The 24,457-nt window shown below is 36.2% G+C and overlaps 3 protein-coding genes across 3 annotated transcripts; 2 read left to right on the top strand and 1 right to left on the bottom strand.

The window, feature by feature from the left end:
* Nucleotides 1-2,457: 2,457 nt before the first annotated feature.
* LOC146899084 (G-type lectin S-receptor-like serine/threonine-protein kinase At1g11300) lies at nucleotides 2,458-6,280 on the top strand. Its single transcript, XM_085732974.1, has 7 exons — nucleotides 2,458-3,857; nucleotides 4,244-4,384; nucleotides 4,479-4,678; nucleotides 4,850-5,060; nucleotides 5,159-5,396; nucleotides 5,501-5,648; nucleotides 5,789-6,280. The coding sequence occupies exons 1-7, from the start codon at nucleotides 2,633-2,635 to the stop codon at nucleotides 6,095-6,097; spliced, it is 2,472 nt and encodes an 823-aa protein (XP_085589100.1). The 5' UTR covers nucleotides 2,458-2,632; the 3' UTR covers nucleotides 6,098-6,280.
* An 8,405-nt stretch (nucleotides 6,281-14,685) lies between these two features.
* LOC146899085 (uncharacterized) lies at nucleotides 14,686-15,084 on the bottom strand. The gene has a single exon (XM_085736685.1). The coding sequence runs from the start codon at nucleotides 15,082-15,084 to the stop codon at nucleotides 14,686-14,688; it is 399 nt and encodes a 132-aa protein (XP_085592811.1).
* A 2,398-nt stretch (nucleotides 15,085-17,482) lies between these two features.
* Nucleotides 17,483-19,218, top strand: LOC146899086 (uncharacterized). The gene is made up of 3 exons (XM_085736686.1): nucleotides 17,483-17,598; nucleotides 17,722-18,185; nucleotides 18,824-19,218. The coding sequence occupies exons 1-3, from the start codon at nucleotides 17,483-17,485 to the stop codon at nucleotides 19,216-19,218; spliced, it is 975 nt and encodes a 324-aa protein (XP_085592812.1).
* The last annotated feature ends 5,239 nt before the right edge of the window (nucleotides 19,219-24,457 follow it).

The raw sequence follows: 24,457 nt of genomic DNA on the forward strand, positions 1-24,457 counted from the left end.
AATGAAGATTTCAGAAAGAAAGAAGGATTGAAATCACAGTGAGAAACTTGTGAATCAATCACAACAAGAAAGAAGAAGAATCAAGAAGAAAGAACGAGAAGAAAAGTGAGATTGAACAAGAATTCAATCAAACCGAAAAACAGAGTATGCAACAATGATGAAGATCAACATGCATAGAACAGAATCTAGCATCATGAATCAAGCGGAGAAACGATCATGAAGGTGATCGGAGAAGAAATCACAGCGGAGAAAAACGGTTAGAGGCCGTTGAGGATCGTAACAACCTTTCCCTTTGGGAGAAGGCGCATGATACCATATTATGGAACACAATAGAAAAAAGAAAATGAATTCTTATTGATTGAAACTGTGAGTACAGAAGCTATATATACAGGTATTGAGACTGCATGATAAGCTAATGTACATCTATCTTAGAGAATAACTAGCTACTACATATTACTTGGGATGCAAGTTACATAAAACTACTATGTAGGATCTTCTATATACTCTTCATTATGCAATAACTAATAGGCATTAAGCTATTTTCTCTCACAAAAAATAGGCATTAAGCTATTCAAAATTGTCATTTTAGAATTTTAGATAAATTGTAATTTTAAATACAATTAACGTTTCATTAGATTTTTTTCTCTTCAAGTTGTCATTTTAGAATTTTTATTAGTTATGTGAAGATCTCATTTAAATAAATTGTAATTAATTTATACAAGTTTGATGGAATGCAAGTTATTCTAAATTATTTCATTCAAAGTTTCAAGTTAAAATCTAAAGTCAAATCTCATTCGAGATAAAATGTTTTAAATTCTTAATACTCAAATTGAAATATTGCACTTATGAAAACATCATATAACTTGAATATAAAGTTAGTTTCACTCTATTTTATTTTTGGTATAGAAATAGCTTTCTCAAATTAATTAAATTGAATTACTTTGACAAAAAACTAACCGTAAAAGTTGCTAAATCTACAAAAATAATAAGGAAAAGAAACTCCTATGTGGTAACCAAAAGAAAAAACAATAATGAAAAAGAACAAAAAGTTGTGATGTGTAGTCATGTGCTACTTCGGTAATATATTATGGAATCACTACAAAAAGAAACAAAAAAGGTGCAAATATTACATCAATTTAAGCTATTAACTTTATTTTCTTAACAAATAATATTAACAGGTTTGGTTCTTGAATTTATTTTTTCCCAACCTTCATATTCGATTACATTCATGTTAAAAAAACAACTAAAATAAACAAATTGAAAATAGTAACATGTTTCAAAAGTCAAAGCGAGAAAGTAAAGTATTGTTAGTGTAGGGATTTTTGCAAATAAAAAGCCAGAATAAATAACTTCAAGTAATATAATATAGGAGAAACAAAGAAGCTGACAAAATTACACTAAAAGTGAAGTTTCTAATGATTAAATTATCATCTGAATCAGTCAAATTATCAACAATTTTGAAGATGCAACTTTAATATCGTCACACGTAGTAAGCGTGCACCAAGAAACTGATCCTAACCGTAGTAAGGGCTATTAAACCTATTAAAATGAAAAGGAAATGGATTTGCTATGTGATAACCAAAGGAAAAAAATGAAAAAGGAACTTTTATATGGTAACCGAAAAATGATGATGATAATAATAATAATATTAATAACAATATTAATGAAAAAGAACCGACATCAACAAAGGAACCACTAATAATAATAATAATAATAATAATAATAATAATAAAAAATAACTGTTATTATGAGAAAAGGAACCATAAGGGTGTTTGTGGCTTTAAAAAAATGATTTTGTACTCAATATCAATTTTAGAAGAAACAATATTTAATATCAATTTTAGAAGAAACAATATTTCAACAAAAATGAAAGTGGTCTAGTGGTTAAAGTGAAGTCTCGAAGTCGAAGTATATCATCCCCAACTCGATTCTTTGCCGACTCATTTTTCATATAAATTACTTAGACTTGTCAAAAAAAGTTTGAATTAAGAGTTAGACACTTAGACTTGTCAAAAAAAGTTTGAATTAGAGTTAGACAGTTAGTATAGACTCATTTTTCATATAAATTACTTAGACTTGTCAAAAAAAGTTTGAATTAGAGTTAGACAGTTAGTATTGCTCGTAAAAGTTTCGATTGCCTCTAAAGTCAATAGTAATTGCGGCTAAAAGTGCAGTATTCAAAATTCGGGTTTACTTTTTATTCTTTGGTGGTGTCAATTTTCTCATCCCGGATTTCATGTTCATATTTTAGTGAGCGTCGATTTCATGCAACGACGATTAAAAATAAAAATCATTCATTGACCAAAATAAAAAAAATAAAATAAATCATTCTGACCAAAATAATTAAAAACTCAGACACGACATTCAGCAAAGTGTAATTAATTTACACAAAAAAAATCAACCCATGTGTGTATGACATGACTAAGAACAAGTCCACGGGACTGAAAATTTGTTTTCACTTAGCATTTTGGCAGCAACTTCGTTTAATGAATTTAATTGGACCACGTTATTGATTTTCGAAGTCTTCTCAAACACTTTAAAAGCAAGTCTTCTAAACTCAACCGATCATGATCATATTCTGTTGTGTCATGTGTGTTCGATTTTCGAAATAGGATTGCGAACCATAATTAACATGGCACAGTGTTCCAGCCTTGATTTCTTGCCAATGTTCATATTTTACTGGTTAAGTTTGTTTTGCGTGAATGCCACTACCTACATAGAACTCCTACAAATGTGTCAAATGGTTAGAATTTCAGACACCATTGTTTCCAACGGTGGAAACTATGAACTGGGGTTTTTCACCAGAAGCCAAGACAACTCCACCAAGTACTACGTCGGTATATGGTTTAAAAAAGTTCCGAAGGACAAGATTGTGTGGGTTGCTAACAGAGATTATGCATTTCAAACATCCTCTGCCGCTCTTACCATTCACCCGGATGGTAACCTCGTTATCATAGATGGCCAAATTACATACCGTGTCACTGATCTTCCAAAAAACGACAATAGTAGTATCTATGCAGCACTCTTCGACTCAGGAGACTTTCGACTACAGAACAATTCAAACCAAGCGATTCTTTGGTCGAGTTTTCAGAATCCCACGGATACCATTCTGGCTGGAGCAGGCTTAAAAAATGGTTGGTCAATCGAATCATGGACAAGTGCTGACGACCCTTCTCCAGGAAAATTTACTCTCAAGTACGGTTCAGCAGTCCAAAGACTAACTATCAACAATCGTTATGTTAACCGGGTGGGTTTGGAATGGGACAATAATAAAGACTATTACAAGCTACTAGATGATACCAATTCCAGGTTGATACTGGAAGTTTCTGGTGATATTAATTACCAGTATTGGTCCGAGAAAGATATGCGTTGGGTTTCTTTACAGTCCTATTCTATGTGTGGAAACAATGTAAAGTGTGGAGTTTTTTCCATTTGTGATCCGCGAGCTCTTGACCCTTGTCACTGTTTGAATGGTTTTGAACCGGTAGATGGATCCTTACGTTATCACGAGTTTCAACAGGGCCAGGGGAAGGGTAAAAAGTATGCTGGTTGTGTTCGGAAAAAGGAGTTGTCTTGCAGAAACATAAGCAGCAATAGCTCTGATGGTTTCTTACGGTTCGATACAGTTGAATTACCTCCAGATGGAATGAGGCTGAAGATGGATTCGGTAAAAAGATGTGAAAGCAGTTGTGTCAACAACTGCTCTTGTATTGCTTACGCTTACTATTTTAATGCTTACTGCATGTTGTGGTATGATAATGTATTGAGTCTGAAGAACATCTCAACTGATATTGAAAAGGATAATAATCATCCAGCTTTTTATCTCAGACTTGCTGCCTCGGAATTTGTTACAAATTGTAAGTTCAGAGAACCTCCTTTCTTTTTGCTTTCTTCACTTTTTCGAAATATCTTATGGAAAAAGAATAAATCTTCAATTCAGTCCCTAAACAATCACTCTCTAATAATTTGTCTCTAAATTATATAAGATCTGTCAATTTAGTCTCAAACGTATATGAAAATCGGTAATTTAGCTTGTAAATTCTTAATTGCAGAAAATAAATTGACGGATTTTATATAATTTAGAGACTAATGATATTTATGTAGTTTATGGACAAATTGGAGATAAAGTGATAGTTTACAGACTAAATTGATAATTTTTCACGAGGAAAATATATCATACACGTAGACTAGACCGGGATAAATGTAATCATTGGATGGATTAATAGACAGTTTTGCTCTGCAGATTCTAATACAACGAATGTAATTGCCAGACACAGAAACAGGAAGAGAAATCTACTTCGAATTTTTATACCGATCTCAATTCTAATAATGCTTTTACTTCTGTGCCTAATCATTTATTGGACTAGAATTCAAAGGAGGAAAGGTAACAAATAAACTAGTTTGCATTGCAATTAACTCGTTAGTGTAATTAGATAACTTATCCGTATCACATCAACCAACTCTCTTCAATTTCACAGGAGATGATTTGCTGCAATTTGAAGTAGGCATGAGCATGAAAGTAAAAAATTCAGAGTTTTTTAAAGATGACAATGGTGCGAAACTTAAGAAGAACGAAGTCAAATTGCCATTATTCAACTTTGTGAGCGTTTCAGCAGCTACTAATAACTTTTCAGATGCAAATAAGCTTGGGGAGGGTGGCTTTGGACCTGTTTACAAGGCATGTTCAAAAGTTATTTGTAGCAATAGTTGAGAATGTTATGTTATCCATGTACTTTTGTTTAATCCACAAGTAATAATAAGTTATAATTTAATCTATTTTCATTCATCACCAACTTTATTAATTATCATTGCTGCCCCTTTTTTACTTTTATGCTAAAATACATTGCAGGGAAAATTATTGAATGGAGATGAGGTTGCTGTAAAAAGATTATCTCGAAGATCAGGTCAAGGATGGGAGGAGTTGAGAAATGAAGTCATGTTGATTGCCAAACTTCAACACAATAATCTTGTTAGACTTCTGGGCTGCTGCATTGAGCGAGATGAAAAGATGCTTATTTATGAATTTATGCCTAATAAAAGCTTGGATTGTTTTTTATTTGGTACGTACTTCGATTTTTAGTCTAAGAAGTCTCCTAAATACGATGCATCCTTCTATTTGATTCAAAATTTGGTTGTTATATAATTTTGATGCAAACAGACGCCACAAAAAGAAGTATCCTAGATTGGAGAACACGAGTTCGGATAATCGAAGGAATTGCTCAAGGACTGCTTTATCTTCATCAATATTCCCGATTTCGGATCATTCACCGAGATTTAAAAGCTAGCAACATATTGTTAGACATCAAAATGAACCCTAAAATATCAGATTTTGGAATGGCGAGAATATTTGGTCCAAATGAAGTTCAGGCAAATACAAACCGGATAGTTGGAACTTAGTAAGTCCTACAACAGAATCATATATTTTCTGCCTATCTAATGAAAAGTTTGTGATCTTTCAGACACATAATCAATGAATAATAATTCTTTTAATGGATTTCAGTGGTTACATGTCCCCTGAATATGCTATGGAAGGCCTTTTCTCAATTAAATCTGACGTGTTTAGCTTTGGGGTCCTTTTGTTGGAGATTGTAAGTGGCAAAAAGAATACCAGATTCTATCAAACAAACTCCCTGAATCTTCTAGGATATGTAAGTTTTTATTTTCCACATAACTGATTTTCATTTGCAAAGTTGAAATCAATCATAAAATTTATGAATATTTTAAGCCATTTTGATAAATGTTCATCAAGACCATTTAATAATTGTTACTTCTTTGCTAAATATTGAAGGCTTGGGATCTATGGATAAGCAATTCAGCAATGGACCTGATGGATCCCGCGTTGAATGATTCTTACAACAAGTATTTAGTGCCAAGATACGTTAACATAGGACTTTTGTGTGTACAACAAAGTCCAGCAGATAGGCCTTCCATGTCTGATGTAGTATCAATGATTAGCAACAACACTGCGCCCCTTCCTTATCCTAAGTCACCAGCATTCCAAAATGTGAGAGGTATTGAAAATTCAGGACTTTCAAGAATCATAGAAGAAATTTTTTCTCTGAATGTTATGTCGGATTCACTCGTAGAAGGAAGATGAGCTTGATAGGAAGATGGTAGAGCTTGTAAAATTTGATAGTTAGTTGCTTGCATGTTTGGGTAACTCGGAAAACTGGATATGAATCGGTACGTAGGATACAAGTACCATAAGCCTACTTGGTTGGGGTACTTTGTAACACCCCGAAAATTATAGTTGATGATTTAACGAAGTTAATTAGAAGAATTCTTGATTTTATAATAATATTGATGTTATGATTCATAGTGTTGTTACGGTGCTTAAAAATTATGTTAGCTATGAAGAAATAAATTATGATGATTACATTCGTACTAGAAGGATTAAAAAGAAGAGGGAGAAAACAAATAAATAAAATAATGTAGAAAAGGGGGAGGTAGAATAGAAATAATAATAGTAAGAGGCTAGCCCAAGTATAAAAAGAGAATTAACGTTCAGGGTTGCCACTTTTGCTGAAACGTAAAAACAAGAGAAGGGGAGATGTAACACCCATACTAGACGTATCTAGAAAGTCTAGCATGTGCGTTAGATTAGTACTGGATACATTAAAATTTACAACAAAACAACTACGAATGAATATATATGTATACAACCAAATGCGTTCGTACATAATAATACAACTCAAGTTTTCTAAAGTATAAAGAATGCGTCCTTGCATAACCATCTCATCCTGCAGCGGTACGAACGAACACTTATCGCATCATCCATTCGTCTACTAGCTTGCTGATCCAACCTGTTTATCTGAAACAAATAAGGATTGGGATGAGACATAATGTCTCAGTGAGTTCCCCTAAATCCTAGGCTATAGGTAACCTCAGGGGAAACCTACGGTCACCACGTGTCTAAAATACAACCTGACGGTTGATTATACGTGTGTGGGGACTTGCATACTTAGACGGTCGTGCATACTAGGGCCGTCATAGTCTTATCTCACTTGTTATAGGCTTCACTTCCTATACGTGTCATGGCGGTCAAGGGGAATCTAAAACCGCAATGCCAAGAATACGCTCTACGTATCGAGGCCTAAGCATACTATAATCATGACACAATTCTAAACCGGACGATTAGGGGGAACCTAAGATCGTCATCGGTATATCTTTCTCTATTCTTGCTCTATGCATAACTATGTTGTATCTAACAACATATTCTATCTTGCTATCATGCTAGTTTTGACGATCTACGTCTATGTTCTACTATTCTTGACGATCTACGTCAAGGCTCTACTAATTCTTGACGATCTACGTCAAGGCTCTATGACATAACATAAATATATCTAATAAATATGCATAGTCAAGTTCATTCATAAAGTTAGCGTTTAACAAACAATTATCTGAGTTCATTTTACGGAAAGCCCCGAGTGGAGTAACCCCGAGCGCAATCCCTATCTATCCGATGGAAACCTATCTAAGGTATAACCAACGGCACTCCTGCAGTGACGTGCGGGATCCTTACGGCTAACCCCGTTTCACCTAATGGAAACCCCTTGCACCAACCTAGTGTGGATACAAGAGACACGACCACTACATCTTTCTTACTAAGTGACATGTGGGTTCCTTACGGCTAACCCCGTTTCACCTAATGGAAACCCCTTGAGCCATCCTAGTGTGGACACAAGAGACATGGCACCTTAACTTTAAAGTCTTGGTCTATATATATGCATGAGTATTAAATCTATGCTAGCTATCTCTTTTACCTCGGATGCCTATACGATCCAACTAGAGGTAAACTATATGCTTGTTTAACTTGCTATGTGAAGAGATGTCTAATCAATTCACGTCTTGCCATACTCGTATGGCTCTCTAGTTTCTATACGAAGAGAATACTCTATATATCTTCGCCTCTAGTCAAACATACCACTCATGCCTAGCATTCTATTCTTTACTAACTATTCTAGTTCTTGACAAGCTATGTCAAGGCTCTATTTTCATCCCATGCCTAGTTCTTTGCTACCCGAGTAACTCGGCTAAACTCTCTTGAATCACTCTTGCCATTCATGTTAAGATTGCCATGATTTTCATTTCTAGAATCGTTTGATGTTATGTGCATTGCCTAGATGTTGTTTTGGGGTTATAAAGTTGTAAAACATCGAAAGAAAGGCTTCGGAATGCACCACCGACCCTAAAATGGGCCAACAGGCCAAAATCATATTGGCAAGGTCAGAGGCCTGCGCTATTAGCGCACCTGGGGCGTGGCCTGCCTGGAGAATTTCGCTATTAGCGTAGATTTCGCTAATAGCGTAGTTCTAAGGGTCTGTGGTACCAAATTTCCAGTTTTAACCCAAAACTTGTTCAGTTTGATCCTGCAATGCACCATAATCATCCAGCAACATATATATACATTTATAAACATATTTCATGGCAATTTAACATCTAATCAACAAGAATTTATCAAAAGAGTATTAGGGTTCTAATCCCCTCATAAACATGAATCAATCCTTTAAACATGGAATTGCACAACCCAAAGGGTGGTAATCTATCTATGGAACTCACCTAACATGATCCTTGCAATTTCCAAGCATCAACCCTAGCTTTGCTTCATGCTTGATCTATAGCCCTTTCCTCCAAACCTTGCTTTAATCTCTTCCTCCACTTGTTTCTTGGTTGCTAAGCTATCCAAACCATACTTGATCATGTATTGAAGGAAGATTGGATGTCTTGGAGAGGAGAGGGAGGCGAAATTCTAGAGAGAAGGATGAGAGAAATATTTTCCCAAAAACCTAGAGAGAGAAAGTGAAGTGGGAAATGAAGAAAAATGGCCCTTGTGGCCTTATATAGTCACTTGCGACATTTTACCACTTTGCCCTTCGCCTTAGTCGTGTTTACCTGACACTGACACATAAGCCCATGCTTGACTGATATTTCATAAAAACATCTTCCGTCGTACTTGACGTTCTATAACACTTAATCTCTGATATCTAGCTCATACCTGACTTATGCCATTAATAGACATTTCCATGATCATTTGTCCTCTGACGCGTCTAATGGGTATATTCTGTTACTGTTAAGCGGGATATTACAGGAGAGAAGAAGACGAGAAAACCCTAATTCAGGAGAAGAGAGCCAAAAAGCCGAGACTTCGGAGATTCGAGGTAAGGGCGAGATTCCTTTCACTTTAGAGTATCTTAGTCTATGATGGAGATATCTTAGTCTTAGTAAGATGTGTTGTTATAATGTGAATTATGATGAAATTATGGTGATGAATGAAGGTAATGATGTTGTTGAACGAATGAAATTTAAGGAGATTAATGTAGGGTTTATGAACTAAAAATTTGGCCTTGAAAGAGTAGGTAATCCGGTAAGATAATGAAAATGTTAGTGTTTAGATGATAGGGTAACTCTATAGGTAATGTTTCCTATCAATTTGGGATCTTACGGGTTCGAAAGAAAGGATTTTTATCCAAGTTATGAGCAAATTTGAAGGTAAAAATGCTATTTTTTGGGTTCTTAAACTGTCACCATCGTGCCACGATGGAAGTCCAACGTGCCACGATTTTTCCAGCAATGAAAACTCTTTTCAAGCTGTTACCAACGTGCCACAGTGGAAACTCAATGTGTCACGATGCAGTGTGGGCTTAGACTAAGTTTTGACCCACTTTTATGCCTCCAAAGGGTCCCTAAAATGTATAATAAGGTCCCAAATCAATAAACTTAAATGAGAGGAGTTTAATTAAGGGTTAAGAGTGGTTTCATAAGCCATAATGAATTTAAAATAAGACGAGTATCAAGAGTATTAGAGAAGAACTAAGGTAAAGATATGAGTTATTCGATTACTGTAGTGATAGGAATCGCTTGGTGAGCATTAAACATGTTTTGGTGAGAGGGGGACATGACAATTATAAGAGTTATTCGATTACCGTAGTGATAGGAATCGCTTGTCGCAATTCAGGATCAGATCAAGGCCATTAATCAAATCAACGGCCCAGATCGATAATCTGCAGCCCAATGCGCCCCTTTAACCTTTCAGCCCAGTTTTTTGTTGTTTTGATTCTTGCACCCCTTTCCTTACTGCTTGCACCCCCCTGCATTCACTTTTTATTATTTCGTTTTATTTTTCTCATGCATTTTTCATTTGTTTATTTTATTTTGTTTTTGCATTTCATTTTATTTCTCATGCTTTTTTAATTTTTGTCATTTATTTTTATTCGCATAGATCTAGAATGTATTTAGGGCAATGTAAATATAAATGAGAAATCATGCATATGTCTTTATTTTTTATTTATTTATTCTACTTTTGTCATACCCCAATTTTTGACCTAAGATATCACTGACACGTGTCGATGGACCCTACATTCATACGTCGTTTAACCCTGATCAGTCTCTGACTTTTCAGTGAAAATTTCGGCAGAGAGGTATTTTAAAATACCTCATTTTGGTTCCAAGTCGGGCCCTCTTCTCACTTTTTTAATTAACTTTAATTTCCATCTTCTATTTAATTTCTTTAATTAATTGACTCTAATTTCTTTTTCTTTTTAAATATATGTATATATATTGATTTATCTCATTTTTATTTCTTATTTTATTTTGTTTTTATTTATTTTGTTATTATGTCCATAAAAAAACCCACAAATATGCATATTTATCTCTTGGTATTTTTTACCTTTCATTTTATTTACTTATTTTTATTATAAAGTGTTTAAGTCAAAAAATAGTCCAGGTTCAATCAAATTCAGTCCAAACACAGCCTGTACGTTTCATTCATTCCAATCCAAAAAAACAGCTTTGCCTCATCTGCAGGAACACAGCTGCTTTCCTCCTCTCCAAGCCACACTTTTTGCTACTCTTTAACAAACCCTAAATCAAAACCTTGACAATATAAAACCAAAGCTGCACAGCCAAGAAAGAAAACACGCATAAAGCTGCAACACACAAAATATTTCAAAACCCTAGCCACCGCACTTTACAAGAGAGTTCTGCAGAATATTTAACTTGGTTTCAATTTTAAGTTTTGCATTGATTCCTTCATTTTTATCGCTATTGTTCATGGTTTGATTCCAATTCATCGAATTTAAATTTGCTAACCACCGTATAATATTTTGAACCTGTAATTTTTTTCCATTCAGCCGTCAACACTCATTTGAATTTAATTGCTACTTCATACGATTACTATTCACCTTATTTCATTTGAGTCCCTTTAGCGCTGCTTTATTTTCAATTGATTGCCTCCTATTTTATTTCATTGCTACTATGTCACTGCTCCAAACCTTCCAGCTACCATAATATAATATACTTTTTAGAATTCTTGTTGGAGGCAATTTTTTTTTTCAATTTTCTAGTTCCATATTACAATTTGAGCACCACTATTGCTGTTGTTACTTTTGACTGCCGTGTTCCACATATATACATATGCATAAACTGCTGCGTGGATGCACTGTTATCGATATCATATTGCTTTGAATTGTTTCAGGTAGCAACCGCTTCTTTTATCTAGAGAATCCATCGTTAACAGCTTGTTGTAGGTGTTTGCAGTGGCTTTTCTATTCCATTCCAATTGCAAGGTCGTGGCTGCTCTCCAAAGTTAAAAAGATTCAATCATAAAGAGAATTGGTGACCCCTTTGCATTTCTTTTTTTTTTATTTTATTTCCTCTTCATGCATTTTTTTTCTTTTCTTTAGCATTTTATTTTTTTAATTCTCATGCATCTTTATTATTCCACCTATTACATATTTATTTTCCGTCATTCATTTTTATTACATGGATATTAGAATGTAAATATAGGGTTAATGTAAATCATGCATATTTATTTTTCTGTTATTTACCTTTTCCGCAGACTTTAGAATGTATAATAGGCTTAATGTAATAACTTTAGGTGCATGTGTGCGTGCGTGTGTATGCTTTATTTTTATGCTTTATAGTTTTAGGTTAATGGTCTTTGTGGTGATCCAACGTCACCACAAAGTGCCTACATTTTTATTTTTCCTGCTCCGTTAGTTTCAATTTTAGTTTAATTATCATTTAAAAACAACAAAAACATGCAAATATTACAAAACTCACAAAATTATTTTTTCTATAATAAACCTTGATCCTAACCGTCCTTTTTATTTTATTTTCTTAAGTCAAACATCAATCAATTTAATTTTATCATAAGTCTATTTCCTTTTAACATAAAAAATACAAACAAACTTATTTTGCCACTTGGCTTTTTCATTTCAAAACCTTTTTCAAAACTAATAAAAAAACACTCAACCAATCGAACGTCATTTTCTACCCCGAACTACGAGGTTTTGATCCCTCACGGGTACGTAGGCAGAGGACACTCGTCCTTCCAAATCAATAAAATGTAGATAAACTAAGTTTCCTTTCTTTTATCATTTCAAATCCTTTTTTTAAAAACAGCAAGTAAGTTATAGCACAACATTTAAATAAAACCAAAAGGTTCCCGTAGAGTACTACGGACATAAAGGGTGCTAACACCTTCCCTTTATGTAACTAACCCCCGAACCCTAAATCTTTTCAAAATGGGGTAGTTTGAACTTTTTTCCCCTTTTATTAAAAAAATTAAATGTTCGGTCGTGAAATCAAAAGTGAGTCAAAAGTTAATCAAATAGCCTTGATCTCCGAAAAATGACGCGACAACTTTAATATAAAAAAATGCAAAAAAATTTAGGTTTGTTTTAAATTCAAGGGAAAGGGTTTTCGTTGTGATCCAACGTCACTACGAAAATTTCTCACGTTTATTTTACTGTTACATTAATTTTTAGGTTGTAAATAATAAATAAAAAAACAAAAACATTCAAATAATCAAAAATTCACAAAAAACTTCTCTTCTAGTAAACCTTGATCTTAAATCAAGTGATTTTCTTAAACAAAACATCAATCCATTTTAACTATATTTGAATCATTTTCATTTAAAATAAAATACACAAATCAATGTTATTTTTGCCACTTTGGCTGTTATTCTTTAAATTTTTTTTTTTCAAAATTAATAAGAAAAATACAAAACAAATCAATCGATCTTTTTACCATGAACTACGTGGTTTTGATCCCTCACGGGTACGTAGGCAAAGGATATTCGTCCTTCCAAATCAAAAAATCATAAAAAACAATTTTTCTTTCTTTTACTCATCACTTTAATTCTTTTTTTTAAAGCAAATTAGTTATAGCCATAAGATAAATAAAAACAATAGGTTCCTATAGGATACTATAGGTGTTTAGGGTGCTAACACCTTCTCTTTACGTAACTAACCCCCGAACCTAAAATCTTTTAAAAATAATGGGTTATTTCGAACTTCTCCCCCTTTTCCCTTGAAAAATAAAATCTCGGTGGTGAAATAAAAATTGTGAGTCAATGCTAACTAATAGCTTGATCTCCGAAAATCACCGCGACATATTCTAACTTTTATTTTTCAACATAGGTGAACCGTTGATAAGTGATGTTAGTTCGGTTGCAATCTCCCGCCTTGAAGATGATGATTTTTAGTAAACTTGTTCAATTGAAACTGTTTTTGTTTTGACTTTTGATGATTTGGAATCCTTTATTGTTTTGAATATGTATTGGTTCCGAGTTGTAATGATATTTAGAAAGAAATAGATGTTATGAGCTCTTTAGAAGCTTTTGTTGGTTTTGAATATGTATTGGCTATGAGTTGTACTGATATTTAGACATAATTTGCAGATGTTCTAAGCTTGTTAGAAGCTTTTGTTTTAATTATTTTATCATTGAAACATGTTTTTTACTCTGATGTTATGATCTCTAATGATTTTATAAGCTTTTGCCATTGAAACAGGCTTACTGTGAATTTTTTTTGTTTGGCTACACCTTTCGCCGGTGGAGGTGGGGGCGGGGCTGAGAAACCCGTCCCCGTTGGGGGCAGGTGTTGGGGTAAAGTTTCTATCTCCGCCGAGTTTGGGGGCAGGGGCGAGGCCAGGTGCCGTGAAACTGGGTGGGGTCGGGTATGTTAAAACCGGCCCCGTTGCCATGTCTATTTGTGATTGAGTAAAGGAAGAGGCAAATAAAATGAGGGTAGAATAGTAAAATTTCAAGACACAAGCTTTATTCCATTGGATACCCTCCAAATTGTGGGGAATGAAAAATTGAAGGATTGAATGATATAGAATGGGAAATCTGCTCTTTACCCAAATGGTTTCGCTCATTCCCAAAGTAAATGTCCAAAATGCCCTTACGTGACTTAAGTCACGCTAATGTTAACACTGGCGCAAGTTAAGTCAAGCTAGTGTTAACACTAGCGCAAGTTAACTCACACTGGTTCTGTGCGCACCAGAACAGACAGCAGTAGCTACTGCCTAGTTCCCTGAACTCAAAAATTAAAACCATACATAGGTACAACCATTCATTCATTCAACCAAAACTCATAAAACATAGAACATGCATTCATTCATTCATTCATAATTTAGAAACGCAATTTTAACGAAAATTAACGCAAATGTCATAAAGAGGCGCAACCGCGCAAATGTAAATGTATTACATCCAAATCCAACAAAATGTCATAAAAATACTAAAAAAAAAATAAAAACAAGTCCTAAAATAAGACAGTACTACTGCTCCTGTGGACTCCTAGACCTCCTCCTCGGAACCGGCTGCTGCTCAAACACGCTATAATCGGTATGAAGGCCCTTCAAAATGCCGAAGAAGAGTGGATTTGAAACCACCTCTAGAATCTACATCGCATGCTCCACCCTGCCTCGCATGCTGGTAATGACCTGCAATGGATCAGGAGGATGTCTGGCCCACTCCTGGTCAACAAGAATATCCTGGTAGTCAGGTCTCGGCATGACAATGTCAGGCTCTGGAGCAGGGTTGACGATGAGAGGATGGGATACACGGTAGAACCACCTAACGTACCTATCTAAATGCTTCCAAGGCTCATCGTCTGGGACCTGGGCACCCCTATGCTGCTGGGGAATGACATACAGAGCAAACTCCAAGAAGGCAGCAGCCACATCTGGTGGGGCAAGAGGCATAATCGTAGTAGGCGCTCGGGGAACGGTCTGAACATAACCGTACTGCCTCAGAAACCGCTCGGGCAAGTGACGCACCATCTTTTGTTTGCCGGCCATGATCCATCCGGAGTACCAGCACACGTCCTAAAAAGGCGTCACATCTCGTCGGTGCTCGTACGACCTCTAGGTGACATGACAATTCTCCATCGAATCCAACAAGTCTCTGAAGTGATTAGAATGTTTAAACCCCCTTTGAGGTTTCCATCTACCCACATACAAGTTCTTCCGGTCGTAATCTAGATATCTCAACCTCGGAACCACATGTATGAAGTGAGCTATAACCCATCCCTGCAAACACAAAGAGATAAATCTATATCAGAACACAAGTGTCATACAAGAAACTATACATTTACGTTTAACTTCAAAAAAGAAGAAAAAAATATATTACCACAAGCAAACTCATGTAACCACCAACGGAGCCAACATTTGAGTTGGAGGTAAGATTCAACTGCTCATACAAGAAAGCAAGTCCCATCGCGCCCCACGACCACGTGCCTATGTCATCCAAATCCCAAATCGCAAGCATCCACAACAGATTGATAGTTTTGTTGTTCTTGCCGGCAAAAAGGGTGTAGCCAAGCAAGAGTAACAAGAACGCCTTGACGCCTTGACACAGGCGGGCGTAATACGACTCAGCTCCTCCTCCCCCTCCTTTGATAAATCCTCCCCCAGCAAATGGTTGCACCTATTCAACAGCTCCTCATAACGCTATTTCAGGGTCGTGTAACTGGCAAAGGCTCCTGAATTATTACTCGCCTGCTCCACCGTGTCCTCCATCGGAAACAACAGGTGATTCACCATCAGCTCTACATCATCGTCATGATCTAACTCATCCTCCTGAATGAGCCGTCCAGCGACGTTGATGCCTAGAAGACAAGCCACATCATCCAGTGTGATGATCATCTCCCAAACAGGAAGATGGAAGCTGCTGGTCTTCTGATGCCATCTCTCAGCCATGGCACACACTAACTGTTGGATATTTGTGTGTTGGCTTCACTTTTGCCTTAAACAAATATTCACTTCAGATGTGGAACACAATGTTCCAACATCCAGGCTTGGTATGTACGTTATGTACCTTGTCTATGTTTACACACGCGTTTGCTTTATTAAAGGAATCCACGCCAGCATGTGTTGGTCTAAACCGTGTGCAGTTATGAGAAGATCAGAACGATGTGATTTCCTAAGGGAAAGGTAATGACTTAGGAAAGTTTTTTAAGGTGATGATAATGTGACTTTTAATGTGCCTACTTTTTAGGAGTTTCCTTATCCGGCCATGTTGATTGAGTAATAAGTCACTGGTGTGATCTGAAGCCTGATTGATGGAGTTGATGACGTATTTGCTTCAGTATAAAAAAGGAGGCTGCAAGACCTAAAGAATGATTCAAGACATCATTTTACAAAATAGAGTTTATTTAGGTTTTGAGTCTTTTGATTGTGAGCCTTTCGTGTATCATCTTGATGCATGTTTAGGTCTGTACTTTGAATTGTAAATTGTGCACTACTCCGAAGCTTTTAAGCAAGGAGCTAGGTAGATTGTGAACTGTATCTAAGCTTTTAAGCAAGGTTGCATGTTGTTATTTTTGAGGGTAACCTCATTTTACTTGAGTCTGTAATTTGGGTATCACAGGGGTTTGTGATCAGATTGTAAGGGAGTGAGATGGGATCTCAGATCTAGGAGTTCATAGGTTGAAGTCTTGTTGGGGTAGGTCCTAGGTCATAAGTGCAAACGTGGTTTGCTGAGGGCTTTTGAATACGGACTGCACTTGTGGATTTCCTTCCTGGCTTGGTAGCCCCCAGAGTAGGTGACGTTGCACCGAACTGGGTTAACAATTTCTCTGTGACTCTTTTCTTTCCTGTCTGTTATTTTGTTTTATTTATGTTTGTTAGCTTAATGTTCTAAACATCGTATACAACATCTGTTTACTGTGTTTTGTGTTGGAACATCGTTTAGAACATCTTAAGTCTAGCGTGCCAGAATTTCAATTGGCATCAGAGCAGGCACCCTGCCTGTTATTGGGTGAGATCCAGAGGAGATTAATTCTGGCAATATGAAGAAAGAAGGAGAATTGGTGAACAGTCCACCATTGCTTGATGGAACCAACTATGATTACTGGAAATCACGAATGAGTGCTTTCCTTAAATCTATTGACAACAAAACATGGAAAGCAGTGGTAAAAGGTTGGGAACATCCTGTGGCACTTGACAAAGATGGAAACAAGACCAGTGTTTTGAAATCAGAGGAAGACTGGACTACAGCGGAGGATGAATCTTCACTTGCTAATTCAAAGGCTCTGAATGCTATTTTCAATGGGGTTGATCAAAGAGTCTCAGAGTGATTAGACAATGCAAGACTGCTAAAGAAGCCTGGGTGATTCTAGAAATTACGTATGAAGGAACTTCAAAAGTAAAAAGATATAGACTACATCGTCTAATCACTCAGTTTGAAAAACTAACTATGAAGGAAGATGAGAGTATTCAAGAATTTTACATGACTATTCTTGACATGGCTAATGCTTTTAATACTCTTGGGGAAAAGATGTCTGAAGAAAAACTGGTTAGAAAAATTCTCAGGTCTCTTCCTGAAAGATTTGACATGAAAGTCACTGCAATAGAAGAAGCTCAGGACATTTCTAAATTGGGGATAAAAGAGCTCATTGGATCCCTTTAGAATTTTGAAATAATTATCAACAATAGGGTTGAAAAGAAAGATAATAATGCTCTTTCTACTGGTATTAAAGAAACTCAAGGAAATTCTGAAAATAATGAAAACTTGGCCGAGTCTGTAGTGCTACTTGGAAAACTTTTCAACAAAATTGTAAGTTTGGCAAACTGGAAGCCCATGATAGATGGTCAGAACATTAGATCCAACATCAGAGAGAATCAAAAGGACAAAGGATGTAAATTCAAGGAAGATAAATGTCTTGAATGTGGAGGTTTTGGTCACATAACAACAGAATGTACTAACTTGTACAATCAACAGAAGAAAAATATGGATGTTGCTTATGGATCAGAAAGAATAAGTGAAGGTATGTTCCCTAGAAAAGTAACTGCTCTAACAGGAAGAGTCTATTCTGATGATGAGTCATGTGATGAAGAATTAGATTATGATGTTCTAGCTACTGCTTATAAGGACTTGCATGCCAGAAGTACAGAAATCTGTAAGATGCTGGGAGATCAAAAGAAAATAAATAATCAACTTCTTTCAGAAAAAAAATACTCTTCTGACAAAGGTATCTGAACTCAGTACTGAAATAACATGTCTAAATTCACAAATTGAAGAGTTCAAGAAACAGGCTGAACTAATGGAAAATGGGTCTACTAATCTGGAGAAGGTTATATAAGGTGAGGGCAAGACACAAGCAAAAGGTATAGAATTTAATTATCAGCCTCTGAATCAAAAACAACTAAACAAAAGAATTGCATATGCTGTGGAAGATTATGGGATAATGAGAAAATAAAAACCCAATGAATGCAATAAGGTTCGTGATACTTCAGGTAAGGGTGGCACGTCTAATAACAAGACAATGTTGGAACCTTCACAGCAACATTTGCTTGAGAAAAGGACAACTCGTCTTTGGATATGTCATCATTGTAAGAAAAAAGGACACATTAGACCTTTCTGTTACAAATTATATGGCTATCCAAGAAAATCTAATTACAAATGGATACATAAGAATGTCAATGTTGGTCTGGTAGGTCACATTTCTGAAAAGTCAACATCTAATGATGTTTGGTACTTTGACAGTGGTTGTTCCAAGCATATGACTGGGAATAACAACTATTTTGAATATATAAGACCTTGTGAGAAAGGATATGTTACCTTTGGTTGATGGCAAGGGAGAAATACGAGGTAAAGGTAAGTTGATCAGTAATAAACTACCCAGACTTGATGATGTATTCTTTGTTGAAGGACTCTTCTCAAATTTAATCAGTGTGAGTCAGCTATGTGACCAAGGTCTGGAAGTGAGCTTCAACAAATTTGGATGCAGGGTAACTAATAAGGAAGGACTGGTACTTATGAGAGGAAGTAGAACTAAGAACAACTGCTACAAATGGATTCCAGAAGATCAAACTGACATGTTAAATAGGATGTTGAAACATCAGAAAGGTCAAAATTCATCACACTTGCAAGGCATGTTAAGAAATTCTCAGGGAGATATATCTTCAGAAATTAATCAGGTCAAAATTTAGAAAAATTTTAGTGGAATCCCTGGAATAGAAATCAGCCACATCCTTACAGAAGAAATGATTGATAAATGTACAGAATTGTTGGATCTCAGAAAGTTTGAAAAGATAAAGGACAGATTGGACTTTTCTCTTAGGAAGAAGTTATAGCAGTTAACTAGGAGCAGGCGTGCAAGAGAAGGTTGTGTTTTAAGTTACTCATTGGTGCACACTTATTTAGGCAGTTTTTCCCTAATTAACTTCCATCACTTAACCAACCGCAATCATATCACTCAAATCACTCCTAACCCTTGTCATTCTTTCTCTTTTCTCAAACCTCTCGAAACCGTTCTCTCTTTTCTTTCTTCAACCAATCCTCATAACTTTCTTTTCCTTCTCTCCGTTCGATTTCAAAATCTTCACTTCGCGATGAAGTTCAAAAACGACACCTCTGTTTCTTCTGAAAAGAAAGACGCTGCTCAACGTGAAACTAGCTCTTCTGCTCCTAAGATGGTCAAACCACTCAGCAATGTTCCTCCTCCAAAACCTATGAAGAAAACTGCTGAGAAGTCTTCATCAAAGAAGAAGAAGACTGCAAAGAAGGGTGAGTCAAAAGTTGCCCTAACTATGACGGATCTCTATAACAAGGAGATTCCTTCTGAAGTCACAAAGGAAGATATCTCTACAAAGATTGCTGTTGTTGGTGAAGAAGGCACCAAGTTATCCTCTGATGTTGCAACACCCACTGAAGAAAAAGGTAACCTTGTTTCTACTCTTAACTCTGTTGAAACCGGTTCTGGTAAAAAATTAAGGTTAGATGTTTTGAATAATGTAACACCCCGTTTTCCCAACTTAAAATTTTCATAAAAATATCAGAGTTTATCATCATAAACGGAGCATCACATTCATCAATATAACATTTCCAACAATTATAGTAATAGAAAATACTATTTATTAAAACAACCTATCTTTATAAAATTCAATAATCAAATGCAGCAGAATTTAGTTTACATCATCACATAAAATCATTGGCACTAAAAGGCCACAACTTAACAACTTAAATGGTCTTCATAAAGTACTTCAACATTATTAAAAAAGAAATACGTAAGAAGGAAAACATGCATCAGACAAATCCTCATCCCGTTACGTATCAGAGCATCCTAGACGACACGGCGGAGATTACTCACTACTGCACTATTCTGGGTTACCTGCAAGTTACCCATACGAAGAGCAACATTTTCAAGCATAAGGGGTGAGATTTCACATTCATTAATAGCAAATAATAATTCATAAAGAATAGTCAACAGCATATAATTAACATTAATTTCATCACCTAACATCATTTAATAAACTAAAGCAACCAACATCATCATAAATATCAACAAATATATATTTATCTTTATATAACATCAATGTAATCATCTTTTAATGTTAGATCAACAACAACATCATCAACAACAACAACATCTCAACAATCATCATTTATATTATGTTATGACGACTCTACAATGCAACAACAACTTCTCATCTCTAACGACAACTCTTAGACAGCTTCAACATGCATGTGGTACCACCAGTGCATTAAGCCCCCATCTCTAAGGTCATATTTGGACCTGTCGGGCATTAAGCCCCCATCTCTAAGGTCATAAAGGACCTGTCAGGCATTAAGCCCCCATCTCTGACTATGCAACGACACAACTCTAATGCAACAACTTCATCTTTAACGTTAAATTCATTAACAAGTATTCTCAAGGATTCATCACATCAAACAACACTACTGGAACAGCAATTAAATTACCAACATCTTTCATTTATACAACAGAACCTACCCCATCATAGAAACAAGTCAAAATTGCAAGAATTTGTGAAACAGCAGATCTGTACTGCACTAGCTCGCGAGGCGAGCTACACTACTCTCAATGGCGAGCTCATCAGGGGAACTCGCGATGCTCACAACATTACTCGCAGCGGCGAGCTAAAAGGTTACTCGCGAGGCGAGCTCGGTTACTCGCAGTGGCGAGCGGGAAGCATTTGCTCGCGAGGCGAGCTGCATTACTCGCAAGGCGAGCGATGACAGAACTGTGTCGCAGGCCTCTGTTCTCACATCTCAGTCATCCAATTTTCACTACCCAAGCCTCTAAATCATCAGGAATCAACATCTAAACGTTTTCTACGACTAATTAACATCTTTCTACATCCATTCCATAAAGTTCACTTAAAATCTTCCAATTTTAATGATTTTGACCCTAATTCCCAAATCCCTAAAACTACCTCAATTGATTAAACTTCATGAATCAAAACTTGATAGTAATGAGAGTTAGTCTCACCCTTGGAAGAAGATGGTAGTGACTCTGGTGATGATTCCAGAAGAAATGACACAGAAGCAGTTAAAAGTGATAAAGATGTGGTGGATGTTGATAAACTCAATCTGGAGGATGTTCCTCAGGTACAGACCCTTGGTGATAGCATGGCCAAGAGATTAAGAAGCAACAAAGGAAAGGTTGTTCCTTCTGCTAGCAAAACTTTTAAGAAGACTGATACCGCTGTGACTGAAACTCCCAAAAGCAGGACAAAGTCTGCTGGTGTTGGTCCCAAGAAAGGTTGGAGTAAAGTGATGGTGAAAACTGCTGCTGGTAGTTCGAGAAAAAGAAAGGTTGTCTCTTCAAGTGAATTAGAATATGATGCTGAGATGGATGTGCCAAACATCATCCCTTCTGAATCCAAGAAAGCTGAAGTAAAGAAAGACTTACCGACTGTAGAAGACGTCCCTATTGACAAAGTGTCCTTTCATCTTCCAAGCTTTGCTCAGAGGTGGAAATTTATTTTCCACAGGAGACTTGCTTTAGAAAGAGAGTTAAGTGAAGAAGCTTTAAAGATTGAAGAGGTAATGAGTTTAATCAAGGAGGCTGGTCTGGAGAAAATAGTGTGTAAGCTAAGAGAGTGCTATGAAAAGCTGGTTAGAGAATTTCTGGTGAACATTCCTAAGAACTGTGATAATCCTCTCAGGAAAGATTATCAAAGGGTATACGTTAGAGGAGAATGTGTCAACTTCTCCCCCAACATCATCAACAACATTCTAGGAGTTGAAGGAGGGGCTGCTGAAGTGGAAGCTGCTGATAATCAGATATGAAAGGAAATCACGGCCAATAAGGTGAAAGCTTGGCCAAAGAAAGGGAAGATTTCTTCTGGAAAGCTGAGTATGAAGTATGCAGTTCTTAACAGAATTGGTGCTGCTAATTGGGTTCCCACCACTCACTCTTCAGACATTGCAACAGGTTTAGCTATGTTCATCTATGATGTAGGAACTAAGACTAAGATGGACATTGGAAGGTATGTGTTTGATCAGACCATGAGGCATGCTAAGACTGATGCTGTAAAATTGCCTATTGCATTTCCCACCTTGCTGTGTAAGATTATTTTGAGTCAACACTCTACTATCATCTCTGCTGCTGATCTGGCTATGAAGAGGGAATCTCCTCTCACTTTCCACCAGAAATAGTTTAGAGATCATCATGCTCCAGATCTTGTTGGAACATCTGCTTCTGCTCCTAATACAGGTATTATGACAAAGGAAGAGATCATTGCAGCCTTGAAGGACACTTATGTCATGCTGGATGAGAGGAAGGCTAAGTTTGAACTGATGATCCATAACCTGGATGGAAAGGACACTGGTACAAAAGATAAGGAGGGTGAGAGTGAAAAGGAAGATGATGATGAGGATGAATCTGAGAAAGAGAATGAAGAAGCAGAAAATGAAGATGAGGAAGCTGATGACAAGGATGAAGAAGAAGCATCTGGGAGCAGCTCTGAGGCAGAAGAATGATTTTTTCTGTTTCTTTTATGTTTGGTTTTTGTTTTGTTTTGTGGGTTATGCCTTGGATAATTTGAACACCTTATATGTTATGGTCTGTAACTGAATATTTTCTACTTTATCTTGGTACTCTTATATTCTGAACATCTGTGCAGGTTGAAGACTGTTTTATCTAAGTATTTGGTATTCTGATTTTGGCATATTTTATGGCTAAAAAGGGGGAGTAAAAGTAGATGCCATGATGGTTGTGTCAGGTGATGTTGGAACACATCTCTGCATTTAGTTGCAATCAAGTATTTATGCATGTCTGCTGTTTTGATAATGTGCTTATTGATGTTGAGACATCAGATTCTGGTATCTGCTCTAGATGTGTGCATGTATGAAGAATTCTGTTTATGTATGCAGGTTCTCTTGTTGCACTAAGAATTTGAAGTTTGGCAACAATGTATTACCTAGTATGCATATATTCAGGGGGAGTAAAAGATATCTGTTTGTGCTCCTTGAGGGGGAGTAACATTTTGTGTCCCTGAATGTTCCAGTGGATGTTGGAACATCCTGTTTAAGCTACTTTATGTTGTCTGAGAGTTTATTCTTCTTATATTTTTATGAGTAGCGTGTTGTGACAGTTGACTATCTAGGATGTTATAGGAATTTATTTTTCCTTATATGTCCGCTGCTGCAAGGCTCTGATTTTTCAAGGATGGTACCTATTTCTCCTATCTACTATTGCATATGTTGATTTGTGAAAAATTGCGAAAGTAGGTTCAGAGATCTGTAATATACTTCTTCTATGTCCTGAGGATTATGTGTGATGACTGAAGAACTGTATTTTGGTATCTATTTGGAAATCTGAGTATGTGAACCTTTCTTCAAGGAAGCATTTGTTTTTGAAGATTGAAGGAAAGGTTGCGTGTGCTATCTCTCTGATTTAACTGGTTTGGGCATTAATTTATTTTAGCCAAAAATTTGCCAAAGGGGGAGATTGTTGGATATTTGTATGTTGGCTTCACTTTTGCCTAAAACAAATATTCACTTTAGATGTGGAACACAATGTTCCAACATCCAGGCTTGGTATGTATGTTTTGTGCCTTGCCTATGTTTACGCACACGTTTGCTTGATTAAAGGAATCCACGCCAACATGTGTTGGTTTAAACCGTGTGCAGATATGAGAAGATCAGAACGATGTGATTTCCTAAGGGAATGGTAATGACTTAGGAATGTTTTTTAAGGTGATGATAATGTGACTTTTAATGTGCCTACTTTTTATGAGTTTCCTTATCCGGCCATGTTGATTGAGTAATAAGTCACTGGTGTGATCTGAAGCCTGATTGATGGAGTTGATGACGCATTTGCTTCAGTATAAAAAAAGAGGCTGCAAGACCCAAAGAATGATTCAAGACATCATTTTACAAATTAGAGTTTATTTAGGTTTTGAGTCTTTTGATTGTGAGCCT

This window comes from Medicago sativa, chromosome 8, assembly GCF_051527215.1.
Source record: "Medicago sativa cultivar Bolivia chromosome 8, Bolivia_mono, whole genome shotgun sequence".
NCBI classification, from domain to species: Eukaryota; Viridiplantae; Streptophyta; class Magnoliopsida; order Fabales; family Fabaceae; genus Medicago; species Medicago sativa.

Bases quoted from the DNA above. Each gene is read 5' to 3' on its own strand.
- LOC146899084 (XM_085732974.1), top strand. From the start codon at position 2,633: ATGGCACAGTGTTCCAGCCTTGATTTCTTGCCAATGTTCATATTTTAC. The intron at 3,858-4,243 runs GTAAGTTCAGAG...TTTGCTCTGCAG, and splicing joins CTCGGAATTTGTTACAAATT to ATTCTAATACAACGAATGTA. The intron at 5,061-5,158 runs GTACGTACTTCG...TGATGCAAACAG, and splicing joins CTTGGATTGTTTTTTATTTG to ACGCCACAAAAAGAAGTATC.
- LOC146899086 (XM_085736686.1), top strand. From the start codon at position 17,483: ATGAAGGAAGATGAGAGTATTCAAGAATTTTACATGACTATTCTTGAC. The intron at 17,599-17,721 runs GTCTCTTCCTGA...TATCAACAATAG, and splicing joins CTGGTTAGAAAAATTCTCAG to GGTTGAAAAGAAAGATAATA. The intron at 18,186-18,823 runs GTAAGATGCTGG...TGAATATATAAG, and splicing joins TGCCAGAAGTACAGAAATCT to ACCTTGTGAGAAAGGATATG.
- LOC146899085 (XM_085736685.1), bottom strand. From the start codon at position 15,084: ATGGCCGGCAAACAAAAGATGGTGCGTCACTTGCCCGAGCGGTTTCTG.